This window comes from Pinus tabuliformis, chromosome X (assembly GCF_031772625.1).
Source record: "Pinus tabuliformis cultivar Carrire ecotype Pingquan chromosome X, CPIR1, whole genome shotgun sequence".
In the NCBI taxonomy this organism is placed as follows: domain Eukaryota; kingdom Viridiplantae; phylum Streptophyta; class Pinopsida; order Pinales; family Pinaceae; genus Pinus; species Pinus tabuliformis.
The window spans coordinates 1,289,056,090-1,289,069,876 of record NC_142308.1 but is presented as its reverse complement, the minus strand read 5'-3'; the positions used below and the strand labels follow the sequence as shown (position 1 = coordinate 1,289,069,876).

The 13,787-nt window shown below is 39.5% G+C and overlaps 1 protein-coding gene across 1 annotated transcript; it reads right to left on the bottom strand.

The window, feature by feature from the left end:
• Positions 1-12,975: 12,975 nt before the first annotated feature.
• Positions 12,976-13,587, bottom strand: LOC149144762 (uncharacterized). The gene has a single exon (XM_089452263.1). It carries the CDS (start codon positions 13,585-13,587, stop codon positions 12,976-12,978), a length of 612 nt encoding a protein of 203 aa, XP_089308389.1.
• Between the last annotated feature and the right edge of the window lie 200 nt (positions 13,588-13,787).

Sequence of the window (13,787 nt, the reverse complement as noted above, 5' to 3'; positions counted from 1 at the left end):
CATATCACTCTTGAAATCTTCGATCTGATTTGCAAATTCATTTTTGGATAAGGTACTGCTCCCAACATTTCTGCTTGTAGCCATTCACTCCAGAGGAATGTTTTCTTCTTCTTCTCCCCTAGAGGTTCTTTAAAGATGCCTTGATGTCCACCTAGGGCTTCTTCTTAATCACAACCATCGAAGAAGAGAGAAGGTTGGCTGTGTGAAGCAGTGGGGGGTGTTGTGCAAATATTTTTCTAAATTATCTCTACTCCTACAAGGCATGAAAGGAAATCTTTTTGGTTGTTTTTTATTTTTTCTGCTTGTACCTGCAAAAACTAAAATAGATTGAACTACAACTAACTATCTTGCTGAAATGAAAATGCAGAATTGAAATGAAAGCAGGAAAGGACTAATCTATTTTGCTCAAATGAAATTGCAGGAATGAAATGCTAGGCTACGCTTGCGGAATTGAAATGCTAATCTACGCTTGCAGAAATGAAATTGCGGAATTGAAATGCTAATCTATGAAAGCGAGAAATGCTAATCTACTTTTGCAGAAACGAAATTGCATAATGGAAATGAAATAAACTACTTAGCAGAAGGTTGTAGTAGAAAATAGAAGAATAGCAGCAATCACCAATACTCTGACGCTTCCTTGGCAACGACGCCAAAAAGATGGTGGGCCCCAGTATTGTAGCAATAATGCTACAACTCCTGGAACTCCCTTCTTTAATTTTATCAACCCGATAGTTCGTAACAAACTTGGAAGCGACGGTGCTGTATGGACAAGTACTAGCTCTTGCCGCAGCTGTCACTTGGTCAGCTGGCACAAGTCTGCTAGGGGCTTAAGCCAACCTCTATGAGCTCTTAGAAGAAGCTTTTTAACTGATGGATGAAAGCTAACTCAAAGGAAGCTAATCTACTTGCGGAAAGAAACTGAAAGCCAAAGAGAAACGCAAACCCTAGCAAACCCTAATTCTACCAGCTAGTCCTACTGACGCAAAGGAGAGCATGAAAACTACTGAAAGAGATGCCATTACTTCTATGAAGGTAAAATACATGTGTCTAGACTACCTCTATCTAAAGAAAACACCTTTCTGTATTTTTGTTCAAGTTGTTGGAATTATCATGCAGGTGCTTCTAACTGGCTTTTTACTGTGCAGGGGTAGATCAAGGGGAGAAATGCTTGGGAAAGGTTGGGAAGGTTCAGAGAGGGTCTAAGGGGTCCCTAACACCCTTCCAGAGAGTTTCACAAAGTTTGGCTGCCAAGAAACTGCGTTTATGAGCTTCTACAGGAAGTCTGCAGGGGTTCTACAGGATGTTCTAGGATTTCTACAGGATGTTCTGTAATTTTTCTACAGGATGTTTAGTAATGGAATTTTGGAGCATGGATGGAGGGAAAAAGGTGGAGGAATGAGTATGGAGGTGAAATAGGGGTGTAGGGGAGTTCAAGACTTGGAGGATGGAGTTGAGGAGAAGGTGTAGATGGCTGGACTTGTTCCAAGAAGGCTGGAATAATGCTGCACAAAAGGTAGGGTTATGAGGGCAATGTGGCAACGTGAGGCAAGAAACCAAGTTAGGAGATGGAGAAGATGGGTTTGAGGGAGTCTGGGCAGATAGAGAAGTGGTATAGGTGCTCTGCAATTTTTGTTTCCAACTGAACCAACAAAGACATGCAAGAAAACAAAGATCTAGCTATGCTACCCTAATATGATCTGGCTAACAGTAACAAGAATGGAAAGCAGCTTTATTTGCAAGGAAACCATGTATATTAACTATGAAATGAAGCATTCAAAGATCTGAACATGTAACCAACCTCTGCAAATGAAAACAACACACTAAGGATTGCATGGTAAAGTAAACTAGTGTTTTTGTTTGGGACAGCACGGTTATTCCAACTCCAGCCCCTGATCCAATAAGGAAGAGGTGAAACCAAAAGTGTTTGCTGACCCTTTTTTGGAGCCTTTTTCTTGTTATTATCCTACCAATCTATTCTAAATATGAGAATCTACTTTAACCATCAAAAGAAATCTAAATAACAAATCAAGATTTAAATATAAATAGCAGATTTTATTCCAAGAATGCAGCAAAAACACATAAAGATAAACAAAGGAGGTACTGGGTGCTTGAGATGGGCCCAACCCCAAGAGCTACAGCCTCCTAAGAGAGATTTAGAGTTGGTGCAAAGCTGGATTCATCTTTATTGAGCAAGAAAAGAAGAGTTACATCAAAACTGTCCACAAGGGAAACTTGAAAATGTGCTGAAAGCAAAGCTAATCTATTGCCTAAAAATCGAACTACAGACTAGCTAACTTCTGCCTACAAAATGACTAACAATTGGCTAACCAAAATGAGGCCCTAAGCCTTCTTATTTATATAAATTGAGGACCCCAACAGTCCTCCTAAACTTTAGGGACTCGGCTGCCCAAAACTTGTAGTTAACAGCAGTCCTACTTGACTTGCTTGGCTGCCCTTGTGTTAATTGATTTGGTGGCCCTTGAACTCCGAGATGATGGTGGAGAATTCGAGGTAAGGGCCCATAAATGAAGGGGACACTTTCCTACAAATCCTCTCCCTTGTTCTCCCACGAATTTGGCTGCCAAGTGCTTATTAAAACCTTCAATTTTGTCTCCAAATTGACCAAAAAGGCTACACAAAGCACCCATTAGACTTGTTGGCATAATGACTAACCCAATTCACTCTATTAGCATAAATATAATAAAAAACATGCAATAAACTAATGAGAATGGTGGATTAAGTCGAATTAGGAGGTTGAATGAGCCCAAATAATTATCCATTTTTGGGGCTCATCATAGCAAAAGACAATATCATGTTGATATAGGAGGGAGTGAAAAGGTCCCCATAAGAAAAGAATCCTTCAACAATATAACTCTGACATGTTGATATGAATTTATTGTTTCCCCTACAAGAGGGACACTTCCAGTAATATATGAATCATAGGCAAAAAAGGTGAGTTGGTCTATGGCTACAATCTCTCCTTTATGAGGAAAGGCGATCATCAGAAAGTAATTTGAGATGACCGTAGCCATGGCATAAATCCCCGTACATCCTAATAGAAGATTCTAATCGAGAGGTCCATCAATAAATTCGAATTTTATGGACATATGTTTTCCCCTAATTCAACTTGCAAGGAGTTCAAAATCCCACAAGGTTTATATGTTCTCCCATCAAAGGCCTTCAATGTAGTAGGTCACTGACTCAGTTGAGGAGAACCAATCGCCTTCCAGCAAGACATGGACATAATGTAGGTCGAGGCTCCCTCATCCATGATAGAACGATGAATGTTCTTACCACATATGATGACTTGGATTATAAAATCTAATTGAGATGGAAGTCAAGGGGTATAGTTTTCATGAGAAAAAACAACAAGGTTGGAGTCCGATGGATCCACACATCCTATAGCTGAAAGTAAAGCCCTCTTTGGGTAGGGCAGTTCTACAACACCTCAAGAGTTGACATACATGATGGAGAGTGAGGAAATTATTCAACTACGTTATAATTCTGAGTGACTCTTGCACGAGGGTTGAAAGTTGACTTATGAATAACGTCCTTTGGAGGCTTAATAGGAATAGATGGAGGAGTGGGATATAATGAGGATGGCGTTGAACTGGTAAGTTGATCAGTAGCTTGACTACTTAGTAGATTTGCATTACCATAATCCTTGTTCTGAGTAGCTACCAAAACATCATATCTCATCTTTGAAGAGGAAAGCATCAAAACCGTGTTATAGGAAGACAGGTCCCAAGCAACCATATGAGTCTCTTGATTAGGAAACGGGTTAGTCAACACTGTAGGAGAAGTGGAGGACTTAAGAAATTGATTCACTTCAGCACGATGAGGACAATCATATGTAAAGTGCTCCTTGTTGCAAATCAAGAAAGGATATCGAGGCTTCCATTTCTCATCAGAAGACTGATTTGTTTGTTTATCATGCAGAGAGGGATATTTCTTCTTCTTACCTTTTCCTTTCTTCTTACTTCCAGGTTTCTATTGAATTTCCTTTATCAGATGAAATGATATTCATCTTAGACGTAGAAGCCGCAGGAGGGTGGGATTGGGGGTTTTGAGTAGACGTGGGTGGAGAAATACTAGATGGTGTACTCACCATCTACCTGCTAGTAGAACCAGTAATTCCATTAGCAACATGAGATTATTTACCAGGAATAAGAGGAGGAACAATATTCGAAGGTCTTGGAGAGTTTGTTATCTTATCATAGAGCATGCCATATTGGTTATAAACCAAATCTAAATATTTCACACGAGCAATTACTTGCTCTTTAGTCATGACTCCACCTTTAACCACATCTTCTGTTATGGGTGCTAGTAGAGATTTGGTAAACCATTTCACGAGAAATTGATTGGGAACATAAGTTTTGAGTAACCAACGATGACACCTCCATTCATGAATGTGATCCAAAATGTGAGTGGAATAATATTGTTTGAAGTTGGTTGAAAGTTCCGTTCCAGTTTCATATCTGATAGGTAACTAGAAATGCACGAGTAAGGTTGTGGCTAAGGTGATGAAATCATGGAATGAAGATTAAATGCCTCAATGGCAGGTTCTTTTCATTCAATGATAGGTTCACATCATTGGCCTTCAATCGAATGATTCTGTGAGTGTTCGACATTAGCTGCATTGTTCACATTCATGGATTGTGCTGTTGTACCTTGAGAGCCATTGTCATCATTGGTGGTTTCTCTTGTGCCTATTAACGATTTACATCATTGACCAGTAATCATGTGGTTTCTACCATGTTCAACTCTAACACATTTATTCACATAGTTAGATTCGTACTTTGGATGGATCAAGACAGAGATGAAGACCCTGGGTTTCTTATGATAAATCCAGGATGTGTGGAGTTATTATATATTCATGATTATACACATGATCCTGTCTATTCAGATGGTTGCGTCTATGTCATGGATCGATAAACATGATCCTTTATATTCGGATGGATGCCTCCATGTTGTGGATTCATGTATTATTAGATGCCCACTCAGAGATGTATTATTAAGCATACTTACATCAAAGATGTCAAATATCTTGTATCATGTTTGATTTCTAGGTCTCTTGATGACGTTTCTTCGAGTTCTTGCCTTGACTTGTATATAATTTCAACCATCACTTCCCATTCTGCCTTCATGCTTTAGGGGGAATCTGTTATACAATATTTTGTCACACTCCTCGTCTCATATCTTGAAGTGTCAAAATAACGAAAGCTATTAGTGTATTCACCATGAAACATGTTCAGAAGCATCCCTGAAAAAAAAGAGAAAACTCACCTTGAAAGAATTCTGAAGAAACTTATCAAGAAACCTTGTTTCTAGGATCAACACTTTTTGCATCACTAGGGACCCATGATGGTACATTTTTTCACTATAGAGTCCAAGCACTATCAGTGCGAATTTTATCAGGAAAACCTGTGTTGAACCTCTTCAGGAAGTGTTTCCTAAAGTGAAGGAGAAGCTTCTCTTACTAGAAGCCTCAAGAACAATGAGTTGGTTACAGGTGAATAAGGATTGGAACGAGATCTCCCATTCTTGGTCCTTGATCCTAGTTTCATGGATATTTCCCTTAAGATGTGGAACCTCTCCCTTCTTTTATGGATCCTTAAATCCATCTCCTTCACTATAAATGAGATCCCTACTATCCACAATTGGTTGGCTATTGCTTGGTTGCCTTCCTAGTGCTAAACTATGCCCAAATGTTGCCCATTTTGCTAAGGATAAAGGAGTGCTTGAAGGTTAAGGCTAGGACTTGGAAACTCACCTAAAGGAGGCTTCCAACATTAAGGCTTAAGTGGTTGTAATTCTTCCCTTTACCATCTATTAATAATAAATTATGTGTTTTCTCTCCATAAATGTGTCCATCATTTCTCATTTAGTATAATACTCCTTTATCTGTTATATGGTTTTATATTGGAATGGTTTTTTCTATGTATACGTTTGTTGTCTCCACATGATTTTCCTTTGAGTTATTCATTCCCATCGGCGAAGAGGATATTGAGGTTGGAATCGAGTGTATCAAGGACGACACCAACAGATATTAGCATAGTGGGGTAGGTCATCTATCCTCGTTTGTGTTTTTTGGTATAGACTAGAAAATTTTGCACATATTTATCTTTATTTGTTGATGGATCCTCCCATATGACTAGAGGGATTGTTTGTATTGGAAAAAATGATTTCCTGCACAGCAAAATAGAAGTCCCATATGCAATTCAAACCACCTGAACTTTGTTTGACTTTTTTTGCATCAATCCTAAATCACTCTTGCAACTTAGCAAAATCCTATTTTTTGTGTCGATGATGTGTGGAACATTATGGCCCTCCTTCGACAGATCACTTCTTGCCTACTTCAAGTTATTATCCAAGAAAATGGTCTAGAAACTCCCTTTCAGTACCTTGGAGCTTGGATGCCTCAATGGCAGGTTCTTCACATTCGATGATAGTTTCACAACATTGGCCTTTGATCAGATCATTCTACGAGTGTTTGAATTCAACTTCATTGTTCACACTCATCGATTATGTTGTTGTACCTTGAGATCCATCGTCGTTATTGGTGGTTTCTCTCATACCTGTTAATAGTTTACATCATTGACTGGTAATCAGGTGGTTTTCTACCATGTTTGACTATGACACATCTATTCTCATGGTGGGATTCTTACTTTGGTTTGATCAAGACAAAGATGAAGACCCTAGGTTTCATTTGATAAATCTTGCATGGAGGTAATAGATATTCATGATAGTAGACATGATCCCTTCTATTCAGATGGTTGCGTCCATGGCGTGGATCCATACACATGCTCCCTTCTATTCTGATGGTTGTGTGCATTCCGTGGATTCATGTATTGTTAAATGCCTACTCAGAGATGTATTATTAGGCATACTTCCATAAAATATGTTAGATATCTTGTATCATTCTTGATTTGTAGGTCTCCTGACGACGTTTCTTCGGGTCCTTGCCTTGACTTGTAAAGCATTTCACCCATCACTTCACGTTTTGCCTTCATGCTTTAGGGGGCATCTATTACATGGTATTTTTTCACACTTCCCATCTCATATCCCAAAGCATCAAAATGACAAAAACTGTTAGTCTATTTACCATGAAACATGTTGAGGAGCATCCCTGAATAACAAAAGAAAATTTGCCCAAAAAGAGTTTTGAGCAAACTTGTAAAAAAGACTTGTTTTCAGGATCAACGTGTTTTGCACCACTAGTGACCCATGTTGGTAACTTGTTGCAATATACTAACCTAGTGTTGTCAGGATGGATTTTATAAGGGAAACCCTTGCCAAACCTCTTTAGGCAACTTTTCCTAAAGTTGAGGAGAAGCTTCTCTTACTAAAAGTCTCGAGAACGACGTGTTGGTTACAGGTGAATACATATTAGAGCAAGATCTCCCATTCTTGGTCCTTGGTCCTACTTTCCTGGATCTTTCCCTTGAGTTATGGAACCTCTCCCTCCTTTTATGGATCCTTAACTCCCTCGCCTTCCCTACAAATGAGATCCCTACTATCCACAACTGGTTGGTTATTGCTTGGTTGCCTTCCTAGTGCTAAACTATGGCTAACTGATGCCCATTTTACTAAGGAGAAAGGAGTGTTTGAAGGTTAAGGCTAGGACTTGGAAACTCACCTAAAGGAGGCCTCCAAAATCAAGGCTTAAGTGGTTGTAATGATTCCCTTAACCATCTATAAATAATAAATTGTGTTTTCTTTCCATAAATGTGTCTATCATTTCTCTTTTAGTATAATACTCATTGATCTATTATATAGTTTATATTGGCATGGTTTTTTGTATGTATACGTTTTTTTGTCTCCAACTGATTTTCCTTTCAGGTATTCATTCCCATTGGCGAAGAGGAGATTGAACTTGGAAGTAAGAGAATCAAGGATGGCACCAATAGATTTTAACATCAGAGTGCGGTAGGTCATCTATCCTCGTTTTTGTTTGTTTGTTTGTTTGTTTGTTTTGTTTTGTTTTTTTTTCGTATAAACTAGGAGAGTTTTCACATATTTGACTTTATTTGTTGCTAGATCCTCCCATAGGACTAGAGAGATTGTTTTTGTCTACAGAAAGGATTGCCTACACAATGTCACTCCTAAAGTTTTGCTCCTCTCTTCCTATAAATGGCTTGGAGTGTTTGAGGGTTTCTAAAGTTAGGGATTAGTTGCCAACAACTTCATCTTTTGTTTTCAACTTGATATGGACATGAGCCGATGTAATCTGTATATATGTCAAGTTAGATTAGAGTGTAAGCTAGTGATACTGTGAATAATTTTTGTTGTTGATATTCTAAGAAGCTTGTATCACCACAAACTCTTTGGGGATGGATCTATCATTATATGATATGTACTGAGCATGGAATTTTGTTATTTAATAAAAGAGGGCTAATTCCATATTCATTAATTCGTTTTGTCTATTTCCTATGATGATAATTTTGTTCTTATAGATTAACCTCTTTCCTTAAAAAGGGAAACGAGCAGGTTGGGTAGGGCCCAGCCAAGCCAACTCATTCAGCCTCTATTTATTGTATTGTGTGATAAGTAAATGGTTTGGCTGTTATCTATGTGTGAAGGTTTCTTGTAACAACTATGCATGACTAGTAAACCCTTGTGCAATCTTTCTGAAAAAAGTAATAGAGGTTCAGATCTAAACTCTTGCGTTCATATTTGGGTTTTCTTCTTAAAGTTTAATATTGAAGAAATATTTATGTTTATCGTAAGACATAGTAAGGATTTGGATATGAAATTTTTTGTTTGTTTTCAAAGTCACCTCTTTGGTTGAGGGTTTAAGATCTACTCTATGGTGTGTACAGTACTTTTGAGTGAAGATTTGCAGGGTTGAAAGGAGATTATTTAGATCTTGCTTGGTGATATCTATATATATATATATATATATATATATATATATATATATATATATATATATATATATATATATATATATATATATATATATATATATATATATATATATATATATATTAGATTGTTTATGTGTAGAACACAAGTGAAAACCTTTGTTTTTGATGATTGCTATTATGTGATAGTGTCATTGTGAGAGTGGACTTATTTGTTTCTCCTGAGAAATTTATGATTTAAATGTTACATCGTACTTTTGGTCATGTTGAATTTAGATTATCATCTAACTACTTGGGTTTCTCGAGTACAGGAACATAATATTGTTGTTTGAAGTTATCAATTGAATCTTCCTTGTGAAGTAATGTTGCGCATCTCTAATAAACATAGAACTTCATCTAGAATACAATATTAATCAAACCAGAATAGGGTATAAAGGAAACTATATTTGTGAGGTGATCTCTTTATTTTTTCACGGGAGTTTAATATTTTCTCTGTTATTTGATAAAGTCTTCATTTTATTTTAAGATTTATTCATCTAGTTTATCTTGGTTCAAGAAAGGTTTCTTTCCACATCATTTGAGTTCAGGCTTGTTGCACAATAATTTTTTTAGTATAGGAATAGAGGATTATAGAATGCATGAACGATTTTGTTCTATTTTCATAGTACAGGAACATAGTACATGAACATAGTTGTTTTTCTTTCGTAGTACATGAACTGAGTGTAAGAATAGATTTGTTTTGAAAGGTTTTTCAGTGCAGGAACAAGTTTGTTTCAAAATGATTGAGCTTGCATGGTTTGTAATGAATCTGAACATTTTCTAAAGTATTTGATTGTTATTTTTTGAGTGAGGGTTCAGTCTCTGGAGTGGTGTGGTGTCATTGAGTTAACAGTGCAGGAATAGAATTAAAAGGATTTGTTTATAGTTGTTCTTTTGAACATGAGTGATTTAATTGCAGGGATAAGAGATAGGATTTACAGAGTGAATCCAAAACCCTTGGCATTACTTGTTATACTCCTCGAAGCTTACAAAGCCCTAGTTCAATAATTAAGTGTTGAGGAATTGAATTTCAATTTTTTCACCCAACATTTTGGCGTCAATGTCGGGGAGGCATTGAAAGGAATTCTGGTAAGGTTCTAATTTTTATTTTATGTAGTAGAGGTAAGTCTGCTTTGTTTTAAAAAAAACTGTAGTGTGCTTCTATTTCCTGAAGGAGTTTCTTTTGTATTAACTATGTGCTGTAGGTATATTTTTTGAACTAGCAGTAGTATTTGATTTCAAATTGATTCATTCCAGTAAGAATTCTTTTACAATTATGTTGATTATTTCTGGTTTGATTTCTTTTAAAATGCATGACTAGGAGAGGTAGGGGTCCGAAGCAAAAGAAGGGTAGAGGAAATATTGATAAATAAGAAATATTTTCTCACATTGTGGCTAATGTTGTAGGTCGAAACTATAATAAGACCAAGATCCATTATGCTGGTACTTTTTTCCTGGACTCTGGGGACGGTAATTTAGGAATCTCCCAGCCAATATAAGGGAAGAAGGAGATTGTTTGGACTAAAAAGTTAAATCTGAATAACGGTCATCCTTCACAATCTACAGGAAGTGGTCTATTTGGAGGAGGAAATATGGAAAATAATGAAGAAGTGCATGGTGAAGGGGTCGGTGAGAACCACACAACGGACGAGCAAACCACTTTTTGGTTTCGAATTGTGGACCCACATACATTGGTTCAAATGAAGAATATTCCACCCTCCATTCTTTGACATTTTCACGGTAAAGTGCATGAAGATCCTGATTATTTTCTTTTTTAGTTTGATATTTGTGTAGGAGTTATGATTATTCTATGGGTGCCCATAAGATAAAGACTTTCCCTGTAACTCTCAAGGACTCAACTTTATGCCAATTCATGGGGTTGGGAGGGAATACTATAACTTCTTGGGAGAAAATGAAGAGGGTTTTCTTGAATAAATGTCAGGAATTTTGCAAAACATGACAAATGTAGGATGAGGTTTTTACCATTACACAGGGTGATGATGAGATATTGGAAAACTATTTGGAGATATTCTTATATATTCTTCAAAGGTCAAAGCATAAGTTTGACATGAGCACTAATTTTTTTTTTGTAAGGTTAGGCATTCTTCATTCCAGAAAACATCAAAAATACGTCAAACTAGAGTTCGGGTGGCTGGTCTACCCGAACGAAACCAGATCGCCACCTTTTGGCCTTAAAGCCTGACCAAAATTTAAAAATGTTTAGTTCCTTCTTCCTATCGTAACCATTGTTCTGCTTATTGAAAGCGAGGCTAACTACATTAACATAACACGGTGCCTAGATACAGTTAAGATTCATCACAAAATACAATAGAGAAGACACACACACCACTAATCTTCATCCAACAAATTAACTGGGTCAGGCTTAGAGTCATTAGCGCCCGGCTTCAGGATCTTTTGCTCAATGGCCCATTTGAGATCCAACATCATTTGTTCCATGTCCTTTAGTAGCAGATGGTTTCTGGAAACCTGGACTTGGACAGCCACAAGCTCTTTTAGGAGAATGTTCTTTATGGAGGTCGATTCTTCCGTCAGTTGGCGTTTGAGGAGTTCTTCAGCATGTTTGTGCTCTTCATCTTCATCTTTGCGTACAGCCTGGTTAACCTCCATAGCCTACCGACCACATGCTTCATGATCCAATAGAATTGTAACGTTCTATTGAATAGAGTGTTCCTGCCTCTGGTGGTGCCTGGGTTCGTGATTACTTCCCGGTCCTCACGGGGAATCTCTTAGTTCGCGCTGATTTCCCTCAGCTCGCGCTCCCGTTCATGGATAAGAGAGTAGACCTCGAGAGAAATGCTGGCCATGTAACCATCAATCAGGTGAAGGAGTTTGTCGAGGTCGGGCTTCCTGCCCCTTTTGTTCGGTTGACTACTGGTGCCAGCATCCCTCTTCTTATCAGAACTGGTCTTTCTTGGAGCCATCTTTCCACTGGTCTGGGGCTTGGGAATAGAGGAAACTTTCCAACCTGTCACAGCATAAAACCAAAGGTCAGTGTGAGAGAGATGGAGCGCAATCGGGGACTGTTCCATTGTAATGGCAAACTCAGCATGAATGGATGCCCGGGACCTTGGTGCAGTTCCATTATGGGCACATCAGTTGAAGGCCCAACACCATTTCACAGGAACTCGGAGAACCCATCGACTAGCAAGGCGGGGAAACCTGACAGCCTTGGCCAGCAGAAGGGAGAAGCAGAAGAGGAGCCAACCACAGAAGTAGGCTAGAGAGAAGAAAAGACCAGGGGTGCGAGGACCCTCCAGAAGTGTGACGAAGCCCGGCGAATCCCCCCCACACAGCCTGACTCTCAGATGAGGACGCAGAACTAGCATAAAACAAAACGTTCCCCTCATGGGGTTAGGAAAGGAGAAACCAAAAAGAGCCTGTGGGGCCCTTATTGTCGCAGCAGCAGGGAGTCTGCACGCAAGGCCAGAGCATATCCAGCCAGACCAAGAGAACAGAGAAACAAGCATGCATGTCTGAAGGACGAGGACTGTAGGAAACATACCACCTTTTCTTGCCGAGGCCGAGGAGGAGGGCTGGTCGCAGAGGTGAGCAGGCATCTTTCCATTCTTTTTCATCATTCTTACCAATCTGAATGAGCCTGCCATCTGTTTCCTCGGGCTTATTAACTCGTTGCCGTGTCGAATGGGCCGCCACTTGGCTGGTTGAATTTCCGGCCTCCGCTTGGCCATTTATTTTTCCGTCACGCATTCCGGCTTCCCCATCTCGGGAAGTGGCATGGCTTGTCCTTTCCACTTTATGCTTCATTATTCCACCCTCCATCCGGCTGCTCTTGCCGTAGCCTTTCTTTACTCCTGGTGCCACCTTTCATCCTTCCCCTATCCATTGTCCCAAATTCCAGAGCTGGATCTAGATCATTCCTTAATGATGTCCCAGCTCGCACGTCCCCTCCATTTGTTCGGCCATTCTTGCCATGCCCCGTCACCTGCCCAACATGTGATTGCCTTTCACCTCTGCCTTTTCCCATGGATGAGCTGTGTGATCCCTGCTGTTGGAGATTATGTCCGCCTCCACTGCATGCCCCCTGATCCTAACCGTTCATCTCTTTCATGCCATTCCCACCTTTATCAACTTTTAGCAGTTGCTGAAGTTGGGCTTTCTCCTCCTGGTTCAGATGAGGTAGACCCACGATGTTGATTTCTTTGTCCCAGTTCTTACATCCCCAATTCGCAAGCCAATCTGCCGGCTTATTACCTGCGTGCCTGGTGTGAGTCGGGAGGAGGTAGTCTATTTTGGGGAGGAGCTTCCCAATTTTGCCAACCAGCCAAGCAGTTCTCCAGCTTTTGCTAATCCTTTCCACTAGTTTTTGCTGCTGGAGCTTCCTAACCATGTCAATTACTAGCTTCGAGTCCCCCTTGATTTGGAGACGTTTGAAGTTGACCCTTAGAGCTATTTCCAGGCCCCGTTTCAGGGCGTGCAACTCGGCTTCATTATTCAAAGCTTCCCCACAGTCCATCACGAAAGTTCTTAGAGTGTTACCCTCTGCGTCTCTAAAGACTCCTCCAATGTCGGCCTCGCCTAGGTTGTGCTTTGCAGCGGCGTCGAAGTTTAATTTTATGAATCCTTGTGGGGGGTGTCTGTACTGGTTGCTTTCGGCCACTGCTTTGGCCAGCTCTTTTCGAGAATCCCCGCGGGTGACCATACTCTGTCTGCCCTCTATTTTATTTAGGATTGTTTCTTCCATAGTCGGGACCTGCCAATCTTCATCCTTCCTTATTTCCGATAGGATTGTTTCCTAAATGTTTCTGATGAATTGCACCCAGATTGCTACGGGGGTTCGGGTTTCTAATTTGAAGATGGCCCCATTCTGAGCTTTCCAGATATTTCAGAGGAGTAATCCGG